This window comes from Panicum virgatum, chromosome 5N (genome assembly GCF_016808335.1).
Source record: "Panicum virgatum strain AP13 chromosome 5N, P.virgatum_v5, whole genome shotgun sequence".
NCBI lineage: Eukaryota > Viridiplantae > Streptophyta > Magnoliopsida > Poales > Poaceae > Panicum > Panicum virgatum.
In genome coordinates, this window is record NC_053149.1 from 52,472,123 (window position 1) to 52,495,737 (window position 23,615).

The following is a 23,615-nucleotide window of genomic DNA, read 5'->3' on the forward strand; positions in this document are numbered from 1 at the left end:
CTCAGCTATGTTTTGGAGCCAAGCCCCTGAGTTTGTAGCTCATCTTGTATCAGACAATTTGCCTAAACCTGATGTTTAATGCATGTGTGCATTTGTTCAAAAAATAAACATACTGACGTACAGCGGTAGACCGGTATTGCGGTGGCACCTACTTGGATGCTTACGAGTTTTGTTGCGCACCGTTGAGTGAACGAACAGAAATGAATCAACTTAACCTTTAAAAAAGGACCGATGATGTTGGTGTCGCTTTTCTTTTGCATCTTCTCTCGCCACATTCCAATGTCTACTAATTGAAACGCAGACGAGCATCTGATCAGAAACAAATTGTATTCTAGCGCAATTTTGTTCAGTACAGTCAGTAGTACGAGTATGGCAATTTAACATACCCAACCACGAATCCTGAAAGGCTCACAAATTGGAAACTGAATTCTAAAATTTCTCTGTACATCAGGATAATAATTAACTCCAATGGGAAACCTACCCGAATTATGAAGTCATTGAAATGACGTTACATGATGCGGAAACCCCATGCAAAAACATTAACAGCACTACCATTTATTGTTTTCTTAATTAGCGGATTCTCATGACAGTAAATTATTGTCGCCAGAGAGCATAACGAAACAGATGGAAGCGGGTATGTTTGTTAACACTGGCAGCAAAACTCAATTTACTAATGTACACAGACAAATTGTTACAGCAATGGTTAGAGTAAATTAGTCAAATTCCGACTCCCTACGAAGGGAATGCAGCTGCTGCAATCCGACTTCCTTGTTTCAGGTAAGGCAATGATATTGATCAGGTAATATGGGTTACGTTCCTGTAAAGAGCCTAAGCTCTGTCCTTTTGCTTTGCCTGGGCCTGCAATCGAGGGACTCCCACACCTCGACGATGGGACATTTAGCCATAATAGTACAGCTACTATACAACTTGGATGGACTTCAATTCATAGAATCAAGCCCTAAAGCACAATCACCAGACATCACTCGAAACAATCTTGGTTGCTCCAGTCAATATCTCTTTGTTGTCGACATCTCCTTGTGGACTTCACTTATAGCCACTTGTCATCACAGAATAGCAGCATGTCTGAGGGTCCATGCTCCATTCCACAAGCCCATATCACTACTGTCCACAAAGATCTGTATGTGCATCCGATTGGTACTACAACATCGTACTCACATCAGGGTTGCACCGGGAAGAGAGGAGGCTGCATCTGCTGTCTGTAATGTAGCAGGCACAAACGATATTGGTGCCTGCTGAGGTTCGCTAAAGAAGCCCAGAATTTTCAAAATCTGTCTGCAATTAAGATAAAATCACTGTGTAAGGCATGTCAGGATGATTAAAACTAAGAATACTTTGATAAATTCTGCAGAGTATAATAGTATTGATGGTTTCACTGATAGAATACTGAGATAGCCCAACAAAACTGAGATCAAAAGTTACATATCTCGATGAACAGGACACACTTCAAGATCATTAAGGCACATGTTATGAGGCTGGCAGTCGGGCTGGGCAAAATAAACCAAGAACCGAGGACCGAACCGAATTTACCGAGAACCGGAACCGAAAAAGTTCGGTTCCATGATGAGAGGAACCGAAGTTTATAGGTATTTTCAGTTCTTGGGCTCGGTTCCCCCGAAGAACCGAAATTTGGCCCATAAGCATTGAGCCCAATCTACGAAACGCGGATACTCCGCAAAACTCACGTACCCATGTCGGATACCGTATCGGATACGGATACTTCGCGGATACGGCCGAATACGTATTCGAGACGTATCCGACGAAAATACGATTTTTAAATAATAAAAGAAAGTCGGATACTTCCCCGATACCTTCCCGACACGCGGGGGATATCTCCCAACCCTAACTAGTCATTCACAGCCGTGCCCCTCCCTACTCCCGAAGCCGCATCCCTACTCCCGAACGAGCCGCCACCGCCGACGGGCGCCCCCTCCTCCCTCGCTCATCCCTGCTCGAGCCCGCCGGAGCTGCGACGGAGGGTCCCCGCTCGGCGGCTTCCCCTTCCTCTCCCTCTCCGGGGACGGGGAGCTCGGAGGCGGAGGCGCCTCTCGTGGCAGCTCCTCCTTCCTACTGCCACCGCGCGCCGCCGACGGGCGCCCTCCTCCCTGCTCGAGCCCGCCGGAGCTGCGACGGAGGGTCCCCGCTTGGCGGCTTCCCCTTCCTCTCCCTCTCCGGGGACGGGGAGCTCGGAGGCGGAGGCGCCTCTCGCAGCAGCTCCTCCTTCCTGCTGCCACCGCGCGCCGCTCGTCAGCGTCGTCGCTCCCTTGCCATCACCGCCGCCATGCCACCCACCCGTGCCTCCTCCTACCCCTTCCCCGCTGCTCGTCGCTCCCTTGGTGGTGCTGCGCCGCCGGACCTCGCCGCTGGCGGGCCGCCATGGCTGCCGGAGCGCGCCTCTGGGCGGGCCGCGCGGCCGCCGGAGAGGGAGAGAATGAGCTGCAGCTGTCGGAGAAGGAGAGGAGCCACGGCCGCCGGAGTTGGCCGCCAGCCCGCCAGAGAGAGAGAGAGTGAGTGAGTGCGGGAGGTTGGGGAAGATGACCGGCATCCGTTCAAGATAAGGTTGGTTCTTTTTTACTTTGCCCCTTCCTTTTTCTAACAATTATAGAACATATGAATATATGAGTTTATGACGCATTATAGTTTCTGGAACTTCTATTTTCTCACGTTCTAGTCCCTGTAACCTTTATTTATTTTTAATTTATATATATATTAGCGTATCCCCGTATCCTTGTTTTTGGAAAAATGACGTATCGGAGTATCGCCGTATCGCGTACCAGTATCCGTATCCGCGTATCTAGGCAACATAGAGCCCAATAGCCCACTAACAAACCCTAGGGGAGCTCCCAGTCTCCCACCCAGCCTCCCTCCCCCGCACTCACACCCATCCGCCGCCCCTGACCTACGCTTCGCTCGGCGCTCGCCAACCGCGCCCCCAAACCGCCGCCGCCAGTGCTAAGCCAGCGCCTGCCGCCGCTGCCAGTGCCTAGCGCCGCTCTGCTCGACAACGCCAAGTCGCCATTCGCGTCTCCGGTGGCCCGGCACCCTGCCCCCAGCCCTTGAACCTGCGCCCCTAGCCCACGCCGCTGCCCAACCGTCAGCGCCCGCCCCGGCCAGGCGAATCGACGGCACGCGGCCACGGATCGACGCGGGAGGGCCCGACGGCGGCGGATCGACGGCGTGCGCACACGGATTGACGGCGGCAGCCTGCGGGACAGCACGGCAGCGGCGGATCTACGACGCGCGGCCAAACCGAGCGTAGGCAAGGCAGAGGAGAGCATGGCCAGCGCTCACCGCTGTCGGCCCCCGCCCTCGCCCGCCGCCCAGCGCCGGGCGTGCCGCACGCGCACGATGCTGTAGCGCAGTCGACCGGCCGCCCTACTTGTGCATCCTAAAACTTTTCGGTTCCCTCCGTTAGAATCGGAACCGAACCGAACAAACCGAAACCGAAATTCGTCGGTTCCTATATCTGAAGAGAACCAATCGGTTCCAATTTTCTGAGAACCGAATTTTCAAAAGAACCGAGGAACCGAACCGAATGCCCACCCCGAGCTGGCACTTGGCCGTACAACACAAATATAAAACTGATGCTATGCACAGCAAACCAATAAAAGGAAAGAAACTGATGCAATTTTGGGTGACTCAGATTATAGCATGTAATGGAAGTAAGCCCATAGTCACAGGATTCGGGGTCGATGCCTCGTCCCTCGACCCGGGAACGTCGTTCCGATTCGAGGGTCGGGGTCGAAGAGGGTCAGTGTCCCATTCAAGGTTGGATCGTGTCCCGGTTTGAAAGGGGTCGCAGCCCCATTGCTAGCAGATTTAGTTGGGATAAGGAGGTTAAGGACAGTGGATTGGTGTGGTTTTTGTTAGACAATGAGCTGAGTACGTGTAGCATGGTCTAAATGTACTCTTTTATATGTTTCTTATATGCTTGTGCAGATTAATTTCTTCATTAGTAGCACATATATAGTTTTTGTCTTTATCGACCCGAAGATATCGACCCCGATGAATCAGGGTCGCGTCCCACATAATAATTTATCGTTCCATAGATATATACCCCCTTCGTACCACAATTTTATAAAATGACGACCCTCGACCCTCGACCCCGTTCCTCGACCCGGTCGACCCAGGAACTTTGTGACTATGAGTAAGCCAACAAAAGAGGGTATTTAGTAAGCTTGTATAACTAACAGTAATATTGTAAAGGTACCTGGGCAAGGTGGTATGCATGTTCCGCTGATTAACAAAGGAAGAAAGAGGTGTTCGAAGATTGGGATACTTATTCAACATATATTCAAGCTGTGATGGAGGTAGCTACGGGTAGCAGCAGGATATGACATCAGAAAACAGAATTATAGATATCCAGGAATGCTTCTGTAACATGATAGGATAAATTGGATAATACCTGTAATAAGACATCGAAAGAACGTGGCTGAGTCTGGAATGCCAATTTTAAAAACCCAACCCATAGCTTTGGCATTTTCCATATCTGCAGCAAGAAAAACAACCAAAAAGGCTCAGCACTCAATAAGTCAAAATAGAAAACCTATCTAGATTTCTTCGTAATTACAAACAGAAGATCAATATGGATCAATAATATTAGCACACTGCCAACACTCTTGTAGTGTAATGGAAAGCTCCCCAGTCAAGGAAGACACCAACTAGGGTTCAAATCCTGGTGAAAAAAGTTAGTGGCAGGTCGCAGACCTGTGGTTAGTTTGGGCCCTCCTACCAAGGGTTGGTTGCAGCGGGTGCCAACCCATTGGGTCGTGGTTGGCCCAGGTTACAGTGCGAGTAGCGTGAAGCCGAGGTTCAGGGTTTTTCTCAGGGCCTGTTTGTCTCCGTGTTAGCTTCACTTATGAGCCAAATAAACGGAATAAGTCCGCCAAACTGCTCGCGTTGAACGCGCGTTGCACAGCCGCCGGCCACTGAAAATCGCGAAGATTGAACTGTGTGGCCCATAATCACAGAAGCGGGTCGGGAGCTGCGTTGCGCTTATTCCGCTCGCGCTTATCAGGCTCGCGGTCCCAAACAGGGCGTCAGCCAGCTTGGCTAAAGTTTCTTCTCAGTTGGGGCAACCCCCCGCCCCCCAATTGGGTCGTGGTTGGCCTAGGTTATGGGGCGGCCCAATAGCGTGAAGCCAAATAGCCGAAAGTTTCTTCTCGGTTGTAATTCTGCGGGGCCATCCCCCCACCCTCGGTATTTTTTTTAATAATATTAGGACGCTTCAGTGATAACTAATCTTCTGAACATGAAAAGGTGGCTATATTAAGTTTCTAAGTTTCATATATGAAACGTGAACTACACCGAGTTCGAACACTCTGGGGGCATCTATATGTTAAAGTAGCTTCTTTCGCTAGGTATGAATATAGCTATAGAACAACTTTGTTGGGTTTTGGTTAAGCTTTGATATAACATGGATTCTTGGTTGGTCAATCAACAACAGCATTGGAAATAAATAGGTCATATAACAAAGTATGACTGCATGAGACACTGGAAATTGATAGACCTGTTTATTGACAAGCCTGGAGAGTATTCCCATGACAAAATCAACCTGAATAAGTAAAGATGATCAGATAACTGAAAATCAGAAACACAATGCTCTTCAATGTTCTGTACAGCTGTACCCAAATACAATAATTTTGAAAATGGAAAACAATGCGCTTTCAAGAGAAAAAAAAGGAAAACAATGCAAAATGGCATGAACAAATTGTTCATAGTCTGAAACAAAATTAGTGTCTTTGTAAACAATATAGAGATCTATACAGCATCAGATCAGCAAGCACATACAGTACCAACAGGTTGGTTAGCAAGTAACCATTTAGTTTTTAATAGGATATTCAAGAGTGTATTAGACTGATCCCAAAAGGAACAGATGATCTGCAAGCGTTTTCCCAACAAATATAAACAGATCAAATTCATTATGAATTAAAACGAGAATCAGCATACCAAAGCTGGGAAAGCATCAAGTGCTTGAATAACTGTTCTCATAAAAAGAAGAGGAATTGGTATCCTGTCAACCTGCAAAACAGGCCAACTAATTAAGCAAGACAAAAATAAAAGATGCACAAAACTGCAATACAGTGGTAATGCTTACCAATTGATTCAGTGACTTCTCCAAGACTTGCTGAGTAAATACCGTACGCTGCTCAAAGCATGCTGTGCAAGCATCTGTGACCTGAAACGAGTCTCCAGCAGCTTAAAAAAAATCATGAAAATAAATAGACACATGACACACATTTAAAAACTAAAAAAAACTCGACCTGCAAGGAGCAAGCCGCCCCCCGAGCACATGACACACATTTAGACAAATGCATGTGGATGTGTTTGGGTACAAAATCTGGAAAATACGAAATCTGGATGACACACATTTCTATCGAGAACTCTATTATTTTGGAAGGCAAGTGAACTATACAACAATGTATTCAGGAGCCATGCCATCTCTATATACCATGTCAGAATATTATGATATGATATTTAAACAATTATAGCAATTGTTATTACCTTTTTTAAGGCAACTTTATCTTTCTCTGGGTTAATATCATGAATTGCAATCAGAACTTCAGCAGGAGTCAATGCTGGACCAGTATGAGCAGTTCCCTGTTAAAAGTTATTTAATTGAAAGGTTAGGGAAAATGACTTGGTAACAAATAGATTATGGATGCATCCTTAATAACAAATCACTGAAATCATTGTTTCAACCATAAAGTAAGAAATTATGCTAAAGAACACAAACACGGTGCATCAGGTCAGCCCTGAAATAGAGCCAGCCTGCTCATACTTTAATACTTCCACCGTCACATCGAGGCTCAAACAGGCATATGTTCAATTGTTCATACTTCAACATTTTCCAAAATCAAATCCAAAGCTCAGACACTCCTTTGTTGTGAGCTCAAAATGGAGGAGTTACGTAATCCTGTTAATGGAGTGTAATAATCACCTGCAATATCCGAGCAAGCGCATCTTGGAATCTCTCAAGCGGAAGATCAACTAGCCTCGGAAATATGGGCAATACCTGAGACCAGTGTAATAAGAGAAATTATGTGCAATTTATAAAACATGTCAATTCTATCATTATCGAAAAAAAGAATGAAATTCATAATAACCGAAGAAACAAAATGCATGACATTCATAAAATAATTGCAATTGTTAAGGACAACACAAAATGTGAAGTATTAAAAAAACAATAACATCAATTGCGATTTTTCAAAATGATATTGAACATAATTTTTTTTTAATTATGTGCAAATTAATTTGGCATTCCATATTGCCATGTCACGCCCAAATAAATTTGCACAACTAAAAAAACAAAAGTCTGCATCAAACAGACTAAGTGATCAAAGTTGAAGCACCACCATAAATTAGGGACATTTGATGGTGTGATAAAATTTGAAACATATACCTCTTCCTTTGGAAATGAAGGAAGCAAGGGAATGAGAATGGATGCATCCTGCCAGAGAAAGTCACAAGACTCAGAAAACACATTAAATAAACAAACAAATAACTGTCAAAAGTGCAAACAAGTGAATTTCAAGCAGTACAAAGCGCGAGCAGACTTTACGCATACCTTCAGGGTATTATATAATTGTTTAACAGCAGCAACTAGGTCAGCTGAAGGAGTTGACTCGTCAGTCAATGTTTGCAGTATCTTTAAAATGAGAACAAAAAATAAGCATATAGGACATTTTCATTAAGATGATGTATAAACACAGGTCGGGAAAAAAGGTGATATACCAGGGTAATAAGATGTACACTGCCTTCAGGTGGATTATGAATTATGTTCAGCATCTCAGGACATGAGGACCCCAAATTACTTACAAGGCTGGGCATATGCCAATGGATACACTGGATAAAAATTGCACCAAAATGAGCAGCCAGTACTTGTGTTCACCATTCCCACCAATTCAAAATACATGCCGTTTAGGACATTGACAAGTCTACAAGGTGAAACTTTGACCAACAATTTCTATGCAAAACATGACATTTCAAAAGAACATAACTAAAAACTATAAAAGAATATTTTTACAGTGAATCTAATAGCATCGGTCCTGCATCATGAATCTATATATTTTTTTATATATTAGTGGTCAAAGATTAAAATAAAAAATTGACCAGCAGGAATCCTAAAAAACGACATGTATGGAGTAGTCAGTATTTAAAAATCTGAGCACATTGCAAAAGTCTTTACCTGCTTGACAACTTTTGGAGACCTTCCATAAACATTGAACAGATGCTGAAGAAGACTAGGCCTCTGGAAGAAACAAAATGCTTTTACCACCACTCAAAAAGAAGAAAAGTGTAGGAGAGAATAAACAGATGTATTCCTCCAAACCCTAGAAGGGTGGGATATATAGTTCCTATACATGGGCTTCTGGATGGGCCTCTATACATGGGCTCAATATACACCAACACCCCCCCGCAGTCTGAACTACCAGCGCAGCGGTGTTCAAGACTGGATAACAAGAAAGCCAACACCCCCTGTAGTCTGAACTACCATCGCAGCGGTGTTCAAGACTGGACAAGAAGAAAGTACAAAGGGCAAATACCCCCCAGCAGCCACAACTAGCCACCTGCTACGTTGAGGCTGGAGCGAAACTCCGAGAAGGTCGAGGAGGGTAGTCCCTTGGTGAAGATGTCAGCAAACTGGGAAGTGGTCGGGACATGGAGTACCCGAACATCGCCGACGGCGACCCTGTCGCGCACGAAGTGTAGGTCAGTCTCCACATGCTTCGTCCGCTGATGCTGAACGGGGTTGGTGGAGAGATACACGGTGCTGACGTTATCGCAGTAGACGAGCCTTGTAGCGCTCCAGTGTGCCGTCAGCCCGACGCTTGTGCTTCCAGATCCACTTGCCTGTGACCACATTGCCACCAGACGGACGCGGCACGAGGTCCCACGTCTGGTTGGCGAGAAGAGCCGCGTACTCCTCTTCCATCGCGCGACGCCAGTGAGGGTCCGCCAGGGCGTCGCGGACAAAGGAGGGTACCGGAGAGACCCGCGGCTCCCCCTCGGTGGCGGAGAGAGTCGCGGCCTGAGACGCCATCCGCCGAGTCACCATGGGATGGATGTGCCGAGGATCCCGATGGACGACTGGCGGGTGGTACACCTCCGGCTCGACTCGAGAGCGAGTCGGCGGAGTGGCGGCGGCGACGGCTCCGGTGTAGGCGTCGCAGGAGCCTCCGGAGCCGGAGGCGGCGGCGGTGTCGGCGTCGAACGACGCAAGTACACCTGCACCCGCTGAGCGTACGGCGGCGGCGTCGGCGCCGAACGATGCTGGTACACCTGCACCGGCAGAGCGTACCGCGTAGGTGCAGGAGGTGGCACCGGGGCTGCGCGTGGCACAGCAGGAGACCCCGGGTCCGCGCACGGCACGACAGGAGGTCCTGGGGCCGCGCGTGGCGCGACGGCGGGCACCGGGGCCGCGCTGGGCGCAGCAGGGGTCACCGTAAGCGGTGCCAGTGCACCGGGAAAACCTGCAGGGAAAGAACAGACAGGTAAAGGTGGCTGAACCACCGGGTCAGTCGGAAACAGCGACTCCAACTCGGGGTCAGGAGAAGGTGTGGAGGAGATGGAGTAGGGGAAGTCCGATTCGTTAAACACGACGTGTCGGGAGATCAGAACGCGGCGAGAGGTGAGGTCAAAGCATCGGTACCCCTTGTGGTCAGAGGAGTACCCAAGAAACACACAACGAGTCGAGCGGGGCGCCAGCTTGTGAGGATCAGTGGCGGAGGTGTCAGGGTAACACGCACCCGAAGACCCGAAGGTGGTCGTAGCAAGGAGGGGTACCGAAGAGAGCATGGTCTGGAGTGGGAGCAGGGGAAGCAGTGGACGGAAGACGGTTAATCAAGTAGGTGGCGGTGTGGAGGCCCTCGGCCCAGAAGCACGGGGGCAGAGGCCTGGATCAGAAAGGTGCGCACGACGTCGTTCGTCGTGCGAATCATCCGCTCAACCTTGCTGTTCTGGGGAGAGGTATACGGACAAGACATACGCAGCTGAACACCCCGAGAGAGGAAGAAAGAACGGGAGGTGGAGTTGTCGAACTCACGCCCATTGTCACACTGGACGGCTTTAATGGTGAGGCCAAATTGAGTGGACACCCAGGCAAAGAAGTGAAGGAGGGTGGGGAAGGTCTCAGACTTGACGCGCAAAGGGAAAGTCCAAGAGTAGTGTGAGAAATCATCGACCACCACCAGATAGTATTTGTAGCCTGAGAGGCTGAGAACAGGAGAAGTCCACAGGTCACAGTAAACAAGATCGAAGGCATGCGTCGCATGCGAAGAAGAAGAGGAAAAAGAAAGCCGAACATGACGACCAAACTGGCACGCATGGCGAGGTGCTCAACAGGAGTCTTAGTACCAGGAACATCGGTACTACGACTAAGCTGAGCTAGAACGTCGCGGCCTGAGTGACCAGGACGGCGATGCCAGGTGGTGGAAGACGGCGTCGCGGCAAAAGCAGCAGACCAAGACGGCCAGGGCGAAGAAGAAGGCGAGAGTGGTGCAACGGAAGAAGGAAGGCGAAAGGTGTAAAGGGGCCCCGTGCTGTCACACCGGAGTAGCGGACGCCGGGAGGCCGAATCCTTTACAGTGAGGCCAGAAGAATCAAACTCGATGGAACAAGAATTGTCAGCTGTAAACTAACGAATGGAAGGAAGGTTATGAACCATCTGAGGAGCAACAAAGACATTGGGAAGACGAAAGGAGCCAGGAGCAGAACCCACGGCGGTGACAGGAAGGCAAGACCCGTCACCAACCATGATTGAAGAAGGACAAGAGGGGTGTGAGGGCCGGACAGAAGAGAAGATACCGGCATATGGGGTGGTGTGGAAGGAGGCACCCGAGTCGGCGATCCACTTGGAGCTGACCGGCGGCGTCCGCCCCATGGCGCTGAAGGACTGCGCTAGTGCAGCCTGGTCCCACCCCCCAGGCCAGGTCGGCTGCTGGCTGGGTGGAGCGGGCGGGGTCCAGGAGTAGGAGTGGGAGCCGGAGTCGGGTCCGGAGTGCCCCGAGCACCACCACCACATCCCCTCCGCCGCCGACGCCTGCGGCCTCCCCCACCCCCGGTCTGGCCGGTGAGAGGAGCACCAAGGAGGGGCCTGGTAGGAAGACGAAGCGCCGTGATCGGGGAAGGGGACGGGCGGGACAAGTAGGGCTTCTCTGCGGCGACCCGACGAGTGAGAGCGTCGGCCGCAGAGCGCTCGCGCTCCCAAGCGAGGGCAGCCGATTTGGCGGCGAGGAGGGCCGCGGCGAGAGCGTCGGCCGTAGCAGCATTGGCGGCCATCGCGGGTGCGGCCACGGGCGCGGCGCCGTGGGCGGCAGCGGCGGCGGCCTAGGGCCACGGCCGCGCCATGCCATGAGCAGGGGCGGCGGCGGCGGCAGCCACAGATTGCGGCCCAGGGGGCGGCAGCGGCGGCCCAGGGGGCGAAGGCGGCAGGGCGCACCAGGGCGGGGCGGCCGCGCTGGGAGCAGAGCCGCGCCAGGCCGGGGCAGGGGCGGCAGGGGCACGCCAGGCCAGGCCGGCGGCGACGGCTGGGGCGCGCAGGGCAGCTGCGCTAGGCCCGGCGGGTTGCTGCTGCGCGACTTGGCACGCAGGGAGCCACGCGGCAGGCGGCGCGAGCAGGATAGGGCACACAGGGGCAGTCCGGGCCGCGCCCCCCCGCGCCAGCCGCGCCCGCGTGCACGCCAGCGGCGGCGGCGGCGGCAGCGGGCACCTGCAGGGGCGCCATCCTCTACGGGGGGCCCTGCACGTGCTGCACGGGCTGGGGCACGGAGGAGTCCGGGTCCGCGGCGGCGACGCGGCCGCGGGATCCGCGCGGAGGCCCGTCCCAGGCCGCGGATCCGCGCCAGGGTCCCGGGCGGCGGCGCACGGGCCCTCTACCGGCGGCGGCGCATCGCAGGCCGCGGGATCCGGCCACGCGCGCGGGCTAGCCGCGCCGGCGGCGTAGGGGGTGGCGGCGCCCCGAGGAAACAAAGGAAGCAGAGGAAGGGAAGAGGCAGGAGCAGAGGAAGGGAAGAGGGGCGCCGCCGGAAAGGGGAAGAGAGGCGGCGCCGGCGGCCGGCCGGCCATGGTGCCGCCGGCGGCGGCTGCAGCTAGAGGAGAGGGAGAAGGCTAGCTGATACCATGTAGGAGAGAATAAACAGATGTATTCCTCCAAACCCTAGAAGGGTGGGATATATAGTTCCTATACATGGGCCTCTGGATGGGCCTCTATACACGGGCTCAATATACACCAACAAAAAGAAAAGAGCAAGATACCATTTACATAATGTATACCTTTGTGCAAAGTGCAAAGAACAGAGACGTATGGCGTTTTGCCTCAGATAATGATACTACTGACTGTTTCAGTGAAACCAATGATGTCTTGAGTGACCCACTTTCAGAACACCCAGCATCTGGAATCTGAGAACCGCTAACTGAAGTTTCCTGACTGCCTACCTCAAACTGCTTTCACGAAAGATTGGTGATCAGTGAAATATTCAACAAAAATGCAGTAAATATTGAAAATAATCTTATCATAAGGCATTCTAATCATGTGTAAAGAATAATAGAACATGTATCAGAATTAGATGAGAGCTGCAAATAATTAAATTTTAAGAAGCTTACCCTATTCTACAATGCTAGATGGTAAAACAAGTCTGGGACAATAAAAGCTCCGTATGCAATCAACACAAGTTTCTTTTTAACCAAATCAGCTTATTTGTTGAACTTCAACAAGCTTATGGGGCTACTACATCAGTTTTAAATTATCCTTGCTATTTTTTTAACCAAAAGTCCAAAACATGCTACAACTACGTGTATGTTAGTTTCCCAAATTAAAATTCAAATGAAAGTACCAAAGCAGTTTCGGTGATTCACATCCATAGTTCAACTTTTAACTATGAAGTCAAATGGAGCAGAAACTACAATCCCAACAGGAAAAATAGGTATTTGAATGGTTAGGATGTTCCATAATCTCTTTGTCAACCCCTAGCAGAGCCTGACAAAGAAAAGAGGTCGAACCAGCACAAAGATCAAAATCAGAGTTACCTCAGCTGTAGATTCTTTTAAGGATCTCAAGCTAATATCTGTGTCCACATCATGCTCATTAGCAACTCCTACAAGACTCTCTGTGGCGAACTGCTCAATTTTTTCTGTTGCGTATGTCAGATCATATAGCCTTTTTGCAACCTACGAAATAATGCATGTATCAGCATTACATAGCCTAGTGTTACATCAAGTCAAAACAAAGAAAAGTTAAGGCATTGCTGTTCCCATACCAATCTAACTGCCTTTCCCCTGACTTCATCTTGAGAGTGGATGGCACACTGCAAATTAACAACAAAGAACAAGTGCAGCACAGAATAATGTAACAGACACATTTAAAAAAACTTATACCATTTTTCTGAACTAAGTTTGACATTATCATAAATTGGAAATTATAGTAGCACAGAATGTTAGGCATGCATGCCTGCACTTGAGGTTAATGGAAATATTACACAGAATGCAGATAATATGACTAAGTAAACTCAAACATTGACATGTCAACTTAGAAAACTATCCAATTGTATTTCTAGCAGTCGAGACTTGAGAAGGAAACAAGCAAACCTTCAGAGCAATATCCAAGCAAACATGGCGAAGCGGAGGCCGGCCCAAGATAAGGCTCCATACAGTCCCCAGTCCTTGGGTGACACGGTCACCATCCCCGTCCTTTATTTGTTGGCTGTTGTCTTCTGACATGCAAAGACCCTCTAGTAATCTAAATGAAGACTCAGGCAGATATGGTGCATCACATAAAAGTTTGCTAAATGACTTGTCTGAAGCAGGCAGTGAGTCAATCAAGGACCTCGCCTAGAGATGAGGACAAAGGAAATGACAAATGTTATTTCTTTCCTTATTTCAATTGTCAGAAAGAACATACAGGACTGGACAATGATGAGCATGCTTACAAGTGATAGAAAGAACTTCTCATAATGTTTAGAAGTGGAGGTAGAGCTTTCTGGCAAATTAGCAACATTCATACTCTGTAGCAGATACAACACATGCATTGCCAGTTCATGCCCCTACAAAAACACATGTCAGCAGTGAGAAATCTTACGAGGAAGTTACCAGACAACTAATATGGCACATGCATGGTTTGGGAATCGGCAATTGTGAATAGCATGACAAGCAGAGTAAGCTTAACCATCTCAAACATGGCTAAATTCATATTTTGAATCAACCTGTCTTGTGGACACGCTCAATTAGCAGCATTAGCTCAACTTGATAAACACTTAAAAGGTTCGAGCTCAACAGAAATGGGCAATGGATAGAGAAGACAGGAGATCACTCCATCAGTAGAACCCTAGTAATGACAACTGCCCACATGTATGAAAGACCAAAAGATCAGGATTCAGGAGAAGAAGAATGAGATTGGCTCTAATAGGTTTAATTTAGGCACATGTTCTATTTAACCAAATCTCCGCTCATCAGCTTGAAACCAACTTCAAGCTTAGTGTTGTGCTCATGACCAGCTTGTAATGATGGTTCCAGCCAAGTTCACTATAACCAAAAAATTAACATGACCAGAGTTTTAATGTCTAAATTTACATCTGACGACTTAATATGTTCTGCATGTGCATTATAATCCCAACGAGAATAATGAATTCAGATCCTAAACTCAGCCAAATTCTAATCCCTAGTGAATTGATATATCGAAAAGATGGATGTTTCTGCTCTGGTTACAGCAATGTTGGTACACCAAACAATGGATATAATTTACTGTTAATAAGTACCTTCTGATCATGATAATGAAAGATAATGTGCCTCTGAATCAAATCCATAATATTATCATCATCAGCACTCTGCGAAGACACAGATAACAGGAAAAGGCAGTAGTGTGAGAACAAAATACTGAAGGTACATTCAGAGTATTAGCAAGTAAACAAAAGAGGTTTGAAAAATCAAATTACTAAGCTCTCGTATGTATCAATGATACCTGGGCAATCAAATGTGCAAGCAAAGAAAATCTGGCATTGAGACTATCTTTCTTGTAATCACCAATTATCCGCCCAATGGCAAGTTTGTTCAATAAGGATTTCTCTTTATCACTTAGTTCCAAATGAGATGTAATAACTGCCAAGTCATGATTCGTATCATCTGGTGTTGATGCCTCAGGACCTGGTAAAAAGGGGTCAACCTCTAAATCCAAACTATCAGATTCATCAATTGAAGTAACTTCTGAAGACATGGGATTCGGCATCTCTTCATCGACATCAGAAGAATGAATCCCAACATCCACTGGTGCCTCAACTTCAAAGGTTGGCTCCGGCTCAGTGGCAACATCTGAAAGCTCTGACTTGTCTTTGGCAATTGTTTGATTGGGTTGAGAAGCTGAGTGATGTTCAACTTCATTTTTTGGTAAATCTCTTGAATAATCTGAATAGTTTTCAGCCTTCCCAGGATTGGAGCAAAGTGCATTTTGCAAATTATCTGTCTGATGCACGCTATTAGTTTCCACCTTCACCTGTAATGAATTTACAGCAGCAGGTGAAACTATCCTCCGTGGATCGAGGCGACGAGGGTCCTGCAAGACATCAGCATCCTCAGAATAGGCATTTCTGCTGACTTCATAAAACACAACCTGAGAATCACCAAAAGACAGATCATACCCTTCTTGGATCACGCTTAGCATCATGAACACCAGGCATAAAAAGGGGATCAGATGGTGAGATGCTGACTCCATCAGCTGTGGGTGTTGATGGTGCAGCGAACAGTGACGAATCTGAATTGACTGTCAGGTTCTCTGTTAAGAGACCAGATGAATATTTAAAATCCGGTTTCTGGACACCATTATTTTTTGCTAAAGGAAATGAGGCTCCTGGTAGATGTTTCATTGTTTCTATCACAATGTCCGCCATGACATCTGCCTCTACTGTTGAGACAAGAATACCCAGGGATTCAGCTCCTCTTTCTCCTTCAGCAAGTAAAGCACCAATCATTTCAATCATCTTCTCAACAGGAGACAGATCACTGTTCAAAATGGCTGGATCAGACAAATGGCCCACATTGGCATCATTGTCAGTCTGCATATCAGAATAATCAGAGGATCCCAGAACTGGCAAGTTTGAAGTGGCAGATGTGTCAAATCTTGCTCTCTTAGCTATGCCATCAGACATAGCAAGAACATCACTTGGTCTAGCAGCAGGTTTCTTCCGATTATCTCCATAAGGCATCTCCCATGCTGGAGACTCATCCTGTGACATAAGAAAACAGCTTAAATTCTTCAAAGGAGAAAACAACACATAACTCATTAAGGAAGCACATTTCAAAAGTATGTGTACAATCCATTGACAAGGATTGTATAAGCATACCTTGGTAGCGCGAGAAGCACGCTCTATATTTCTAGACATCTTCTCCGCCTGCCTAATATTTTGTTCCATTGCCTCGCCGGGGCTGAGAGCACGAAGCCGCCGCACCAAGATGTCTTTGGACTGTTCTAGAGAAGAAAGTCTCTGGTTAGGTTGACAACTAATATATGTCTTCTATCTACTATTTCTAAAGCAAACAATGTTTCCTTGGTTCGTCACTGGGAATCCTAATCGGAGTCCGGACAAATCAATCCGAATTCTAATCGGAACCTGGATAAATCAATCGGAATCCTAATCGGAACACGGACAATCAATGCCTCGCACAATCACAGCACGGCTTGTACATAAGTAAATGAACACAAAGTTGATGGTATTACGTAGGTCTATTATATTACCCGTAGCAACGCACGGGCATTATGCTAGTAAAAAACAAATACGAGATATGTAAATCCTAAACAAACACTTACAAAAAAATAATGGTGTACTGCTCTGGGATACGATAAAAGAAACAATTTAAGTCTCTGAATAGCTCATAAACATATTAGTCTACGTGCACATAAAAAAATTCCAGGAAGATCAACCAAGATTTTTTTCCCTTTGGTAAATTCAAAAAAAAGAAGGAAGGGGTGTGGGGACCTCTTGAGGGAGTGATTCCCTAAAAAGAGGCCGAATAACTCAGACCAGGTTCTCAATAAATTTACAATCCAAAGATACTAGAGCTGAATTGTGTCTCACTTGGTCATTTTTTGACATATGACCTTCATGCATCAGATAGGCTGCCATGAAGACAATCACACCTCCATCTTCAGGAGCCATATTTACAATCAATCATCATATTGGATTACGATTAGTTAATTGGCCATAATATGGAGTAAGAACGTAATAGCAAGCTAGCCAAGTTGCATTTCGTCGCAAATTAGAAAAACAATTATAGCAACAGTTTAAGAATCTTTTCGCTGCATCGAGGCATGAAGCATATCCATTCAATCAGTCTATCAATGATAACTGATCCATAACCTACAAGTGTGACCTTTATTAGATGATCTCACCTCAACCATTGCCTGGTGAGGGCTCCTTAGAAACCCCAAAAAGGCTGCTCTTAGGGCATAACGCAGGCTTGCTGAATGTGCACCTTTTGCAGTTTCCAAGCCAGGGTTGAAATCAAGTAGCACCGGCAGCACACGGTCATAGTAAATTGGCCGATTCTTTACAATTGCTGCAAGACTGACAAACAACATATATGCATTTCAGAATAACAAATACATCTTAGACAGCTATGCAGCCATGTAAGGTGAACAGTACAAATAGATGCACAGCCCCAAGCTTCAAAGATATATTCGATCTCCACATATAGCTGGGCTGGCAGCCAAGCACGCATGCCCACACACAAAGGCCAAACTAAATGGTCAGGCAACAGAGGCCAAAATAAGAGGTCAGAGGATCACAAAGAACTTAGGTTATATGGTAAAACTGTAGGATACCAGTCAATCAGCTAAAGTATTTCAGTTATTCCATAATGCTTAAATATTCAGCATTCAGGATAAACATGTGGATAGCTAAAAAATGATGCCACGTTAAATGAACTCATGTTTATCATCATGCATCGAGGACGCTATTAAATGAGACAGGAGAAAATGAAGGAATAATGGGAATGTGATGAATCACTTGTCCTCAACATATGTAATACAGCTGGTAAAAACCCTTACGAATTAATGGTGCCAACTAGGAAGGATCCTCGATGAGCATAAGCTGATTGCAGAATATCCAGGAGGAGGATGAGAGCTCTGTGTGCATCAGCTTCCAGAACAACAGGATCAAGGCTAGGATGAAATTGAGATAATCGTGAAATATCAAATCTCCAGTTTTCCCCTGTATGTAGGGTGAAGGCATACTTTGTTAATGTGAAAACCAGTTTCTCTAAAAAAAATTATATTGCCCAATTAATTGTTACTGTTAATCTGGAAAATGTCACCTTCAATTGGCTGTATTTGGTCGCTGATGGCTTGAGATGTGCAACACAAAATCCATGTTTCAATGAACTTTACAGCTAGTAATTTAGTTGCAATATGTCCAGGCTGTTACATATCACACAACAATAGTGTCAGCCAGTAACAGAATATAAACCCCCCAGAAATCACAGCACTAACCGTTGCATCTGATCTCAGACATGTCATTTTTTATAAAACAGGTTATATTCCCAGGAAGCACTGCATTAAAGTACAACAGTATCATCTAGCAACTTACCACCACTAAATATTAAACAAAATCAATGGGAATACAACAATGAAGATCCCACAGGTTTAAAGTTTTAGATAATTGTATGATGTGTCAACTACTCATGACAGAATAACAGTAGTTGCATTTATTGTATGTATGCAGCATTAAACCAAACCTCATGCATTACACCACAGACTGCATCTTTGAACTGCTTCATCCAAGCCCACAAGTCTTCAAGCCAAGCTTCAAGTTTTCCGCACTTGTTAATCTAGATACAGTAGAATAGTGAGTACCAGGAACACTTCTAAGAGCAGCAAGTTACTAACATGTAAAAGAAAGTTATAAATAACGTCAAATCAAAGCACGAAACCCATGTGCCATGAAAAAGCAATATGATGAATGCTTCATATTTTCCAAAAACAGGGGGGCAATGCCACATTAACTTGTACAATTCAGCACAAATCATTCTTGTATATTAGTCCAAACAAATAGCAAACAATCTAACCTCTTGGTACGTATGCCTCGATTAGTTTGACAAATTTCAAATTTGTTTTCCCTCTTGTGTCTGGAATTCTAGATGTTACAGGGAACGAAAACAGTTCAGTTTCAGGCATTCTACATTCAATAGCACAAAAATGTAAAATTAAGAGTTTGATGTGTAATTCATAGTCAAATAGGGAACATTTATCCACAAGCTTATACTCCTGAACAATTATATTTCATGGAGAAATTAACCCTTGCCACTAGCAAATTCTAACAGTCCTCCTGAATTATGGATATAGTCGTGTATACCACTGGGAAGCACCACTTTGAACTTGACACTTAGCTAAACATATAAGATTTTACAAAATTCCTTCAAACATTTAACTGGATGAAGTTGGCTGTGTTTCTTTTTCAAGGCAATATGAATAGTACAAGGAAATCCAGTGCATTTATTAACACTTAAATGCGGGTATACATTTAAGATGGTTGAGTTAGGGCAAGGAGGTCATTATTTTAACTGACATTTCTCAAATGCTAAAAATGAGCACCAAATTGTCATGCAGCTCTTTGTCCATACTATTCTAGCATTTGTTGAATCAGGTCTACTCTTGCCCCCGTGCATGGAGACCATGTAGCAAATATTAAAAGAAAAGGGTGCAAACAATGAGATCCAGAATGGAAGAATGGTGGAAGCAGACTTCAAAAGGATTTGGAGGTTTTAGTTATTAATGAATAAATCCTTGCAAACAACTAAAATGCTTGGCCTTTCAGCATACTAGGTTGTGTGGTCTTCAGTTCTTGGATGACCAAAAACAGATGCATTCACTCTCAACATGCCAACAGTCGAGAACAGACAAAAGTGCTTTCATCAGCAGCACTTTTAAGTCAATGCTGTTACTGTTCTGCATGAACTGACAGTGTAAACAGGAAAAAACAACAAAAGGCTGGATTTACACTGTCTTCAACAACTACAGCATGCATTGCAGTTAAAAAATGCTTGGCATTTTGAGCTTCGAAACTCTTTCTATGAAGACTATATTTTATGTTAGGCAACGGGCATTTCTTGTAGCGTAGTATTTCACTCCGATGGATTTTGTGCGACATTCCCGAAACAACTAAGCAAATAACCTCATCAAATAACCATAGCAACACCACAACGGTAGGTAGTTACAACAATAGTGGATTTATTCATTGATAAATATCTGTTTTACAAAGAACAACCTGAAGTGCCATCTCTTCCAATACAGCAGCAAATAAATTTGTCCCACTAGCTATAGATTGTTTAACAACCGCAGGATCACCATGCTTCAAAAATGACAGCAAATTTGGCATCAGCACAACCAAATCTTCTGTTACATTTGTGCCAAGCTCTCTCAGTAATCTGTCAGAAAGAAACAGATATATGAGAACTACCACAACAGTTTTCCCAGGCAGAAATGAAGGAATAAAGAAATAAACACATTTTTTGTTAACTCACACTAGGCCAAACATTAGGTCCAATTTTACTACTCCAAAGAATCTCAGCAAGTTGTTCACGGGTACTCAAGTTGCTAAAGCCAGACCAATGACACTTTAAACAATATATAAACTTGAATCAATAGGGAAACCCATAAAAATAACATATAGATTTAAAGATATTATTGGACATTTGTCTTGACCAAAAAGACCATATATAAAGATAATAAAAAAACTTATATCCCACAAGCATGAGTTCCACCCCATCATTCCAAAATTCCATGCTTCAATTAATTAAGAAAGTGGTATTGAAACAAAGCTTTGACATCATTGCTTCAGCCTCCTACCAGATGGTATCAACCAAACCACGCTAAATCAATGAGCACTATTCCTGCTGTTGCAGGTTCGTGCAGAAATTAATTAATTTCTCAGCTCCACTGCTGATATCAGGCTCAACTCAGATTCCTAGAGGCTCATAACAGAAATCACAACTTGGCCAAGCCCGCGCTCATAAAATTTCACAAGAACAGTCGTGCACGAATAGGTCCAAAACAGAGCATGTCAGATCTACGAAGCAATGGAGCTCACTAAAACCAAGTCACAATTAATTTCTCTAGCTGACAATTAATTTCTCTAGCTGACAATTTACTTGGCAACTTTAGTAACGTCGACGACTCCAACTAAAACCAGCTAGAGGTCCGGAATTCATGAAGAAAAGCTACAGGTCCAGAATTCATTAAGAAAACGGACCTAGCAATATAAACAATTTTGCCAGCACGCCTGCGAGAGGGCATCACTAGATACGGATACGAAAGTGCAGGAAGGTATGACCTGCGGCTCACCTGATGGCACGAGACGAATCGAAGCGGGGTGAGGCAACCTCCCCGCGGTCTCCCGGGGGTGGCGGCGGCGGCAGCAACGCCTCGGCGGCCTCGCCACGCGGCGGTGGCCACCGGGCGCCGTCCGCCCCGAATTCCATGGGCTCGGGGCCTAAACCCTAGTTCAGGGGCGCAGCGCCTCGCGGGCACGCAGAGGGACAGCTAGGGCGAGAGGGTCTGCGGCCGGTAGGAGTACGCAGTGGCAGCTTAGCGGAAGCTACGATTGGGTTAGGGGTAGGGTTTCTGTTTTGGTAGTGGCCGCAGGGTGCGAAGCAGGCGACGCAGCGGCGGGAGGAGCACGGGGCGAAGGCGGCCGCTCAGGCCACGGGGATAGAGGAGGCGAGGAGCGGAGAGGGGCCAGGCCAAGGAGAGGACTGGCCGCTGGCCTGCACGACGTTATAGGGCGGAGGAGACCGACGCGTGGGACCGTTTGAGGTTCTACCGGGGCCCACGCGTAAGCGTCTCCGCGCCGTCCGGTTTGGCAGCGTGGGCCTGTGCCTGTCCAGCCAAAGGTGCGCCGCGGCCCGAGTTTTCTTTTTCTTTCTTATTGGTACTTTTTTTCCAACGCTGCACCTACAGATTTGAGGTGATGGCGTATATAGGGAATGTTTGGATGCCTCTAGATTTTAGAATCAGCAAGAAGATACATTTGCTCAGATTTTAGAATTCTATAATCTATAGTATATAGATTGTAGAAGTTATGATAATAAAATTTGTAATGTTTGTAGGCTAGGTTCAATGAATCTTAACATCTCCGCTGCCGCCGTCCTCCTGTTGGATCTGGTTAACCTAATCCTCCGCCAATCTTCATGTTAAATGAATCTTAACATCTCCGTTGTCGCCGTCCTCCTGTTGGATCTGGTTAACCTAATCCTCCGCCAATCTTCATGGATAACCAGATAAATCGAGCTCTACACCCTAGCCATGTCCATCGTCGAATGACGGATAATCTCCTGCCTCTCTGCCTACAATCTTCATGACCATTTCCATCCCCCGGCAAGTCACACCGGTGGCTACGAAAAACCTAAATCATGAACCCTAACCCTAACCCAAGCACTATCATGCTCAATCCGAGGGCGGGAGGAGGAATAGGATGGGAACTTACCTCATCGCCGCCCACCCGCCGCTGGCCATCAAAGTACAAGTCGCCAGATTCTTCTACCGAGTGAAGAAAGGAAGAGATAAGATGAGTGTGATCCACCTTCTAGAGGCTTCCCCTTATGTTGATGTCACATATATGGTAGTTGGCATATATATGCTTAGTGGGCCTGTAGGGGGAGCGAGCAAATGGGCCTAAAGCCTATCGTGGATGCTTGCCCCCCTCCCGTTTGCCATGCAACCATCGACCACCTCGGCCACGCAGCCTGCTCTTTGCAGGCCGTGAATCCTATACATCTTCTGAAAGATTTTTCTTCCCCACATTCCACTGTTTGAGATTCGTGCAAACAACCACAGCCCTTGGATCCCCTCCAAACCCTATCTTCCTCTCTCACCTTCTCTCTTCTTGCTGTCGCCGTTGTCGGCCCCCGCCGCTGCCCGTGCCCGCGCCCCGTCGCGCCTGCCGTTGCGCCGCTGCCGCGCGCCTGCTCCGCTGCTGCCACCCGCCCCACCACAGCGCTGTCGCCGCCCATGCCAGCCCCCACGCCAGCGCTGGAGAAGAAAGTGGGAAAAATGTTGAGGTTCAACACTTTCAAAATATTGGTTCAACGTTTTCAAATACCGTTTTCAACATTTTTTCTAGTAAAATGTTGAATGGACCATCATCTGGGTCTGGTGGGTTTTATAGGTGTATTGCTTAACCATCTTCCAGGAGAGATATATAGGAGCCCCTACGCAGGCTCCACGTTTCCGCTTTTCAGAAGCTTCATCTAGTTATCATTGCTCACCTGGGGCACCGATCCTCCCAAACTCCAGATTTCCGGCACGTTCATCCAGTTACCATTAGCCTCATCCTTCTGCTGCCCTATGGATTTTTATAGAGATTTTAATTTGGAGATCCACAGCAACTAGGAAGTAGAGGAGGTGGTCATGAAGGATGAAGGAGAATCCAGGTCATACAGCATGGTAGAAAGCAAGAGGCCACGACCAATGCAACTGATATAGTCATGTGTGAAATGTTACCTTTGCTTTGTCCATTCCTACGCCTAGCACATTCCATGTATTTCATCGGATGTGTGCGAGTACACTTGTATTAATTGGCCCTCTGATCCCTTCATTGTTTTATACAAACGACATTTAC

The 23,615-nt window shown here is 46.7% G+C and overlaps 1 protein-coding gene across 3 annotated transcripts; it reads right to left on the minus strand.

Annotated features, from left to right (window-relative positions):
- Positions 1-533: 533 nt before the first annotated feature.
- LOC120675292 lies at positions 534-21,743 on the minus strand. Of its 3 annotated transcripts, none has more exons than XM_039956425.1 (27): positions 21,341-21,743; positions 20,265-20,424; positions 18,736-18,828; positions 18,316-18,418; positions 18,050-18,212; positions 17,393-17,567; positions 16,347-16,466; positions 15,645-16,229; positions 14,972-15,559; positions 14,769-14,837; positions 13,944-14,057; positions 13,603-13,845; positions 13,275-13,322; positions 13,045-13,185; positions 12,292-12,459; positions 8,207-8,269; positions 7,753-7,863; positions 7,586-7,666; positions 7,421-7,468; positions 6,959-7,033; positions 6,523-6,618; positions 6,116-6,196; positions 5,968-6,039; positions 5,528-5,572; positions 4,424-4,507; positions 4,229-4,332; positions 534-1,293 (listed from the first exon to the last, which is right to left on the minus strand). In XM_039956425.1, the coding sequence occupies exons 1-27, from the start codon at positions 21,475-21,477 to the stop codon at positions 1,173-1,175; spliced, it is 3,888 nt and encodes a 1,295-aa protein (XP_039812359.1). In that variant the 5' UTR covers positions 21,478-21,743; the 3' UTR covers positions 534-1,172. The 3 variants fall into 3 exon arrangements, with proteins under 3 accessions (XP_039812359.1, XP_039812360.1, XP_039812362.1); XM_039956426.1 differs by having other exon boundaries at positions 534-1,289; positions 21,341-21,741; XM_039956428.1 differs by lacking the exons at positions 534-1,293; positions 4,229-4,332; positions 4,424-4,507; ... (1 more) ...; positions 5,968-6,039; positions 6,116-6,196 and adding an exon at positions 6,251-6,358.
- Positions 21,744-23,615: the final 1,872 nt, after the last annotated feature.

What these genes read in the sequence shown, in the direction of transcription:
- LOC120675292 (XM_039956425.1), bottom strand. Translation starts at nt 21,477, where the DNA reads ATGGAATTCGGGGCGGACGGCGCCCGGTGGCCACCGCCGCGTGGCGAG. An exon ending in TCTGTGGTGTAATGCATGAG is followed by an intron (nt 18,419 to 18,735) that starts GTTTGGTTTAAT and finishes GATATGTAACAG; the next exon opens with CCTGGACATATTGCAACTAA. An exon ending in TTCATTATCATGATCAGAAG is followed by an intron (nt 14,058 to 14,768) that starts GTACTTATTAAC and finishes GTGTTTTTGTAG; the next exon opens with GGGCATGAACTGGCAATGCA.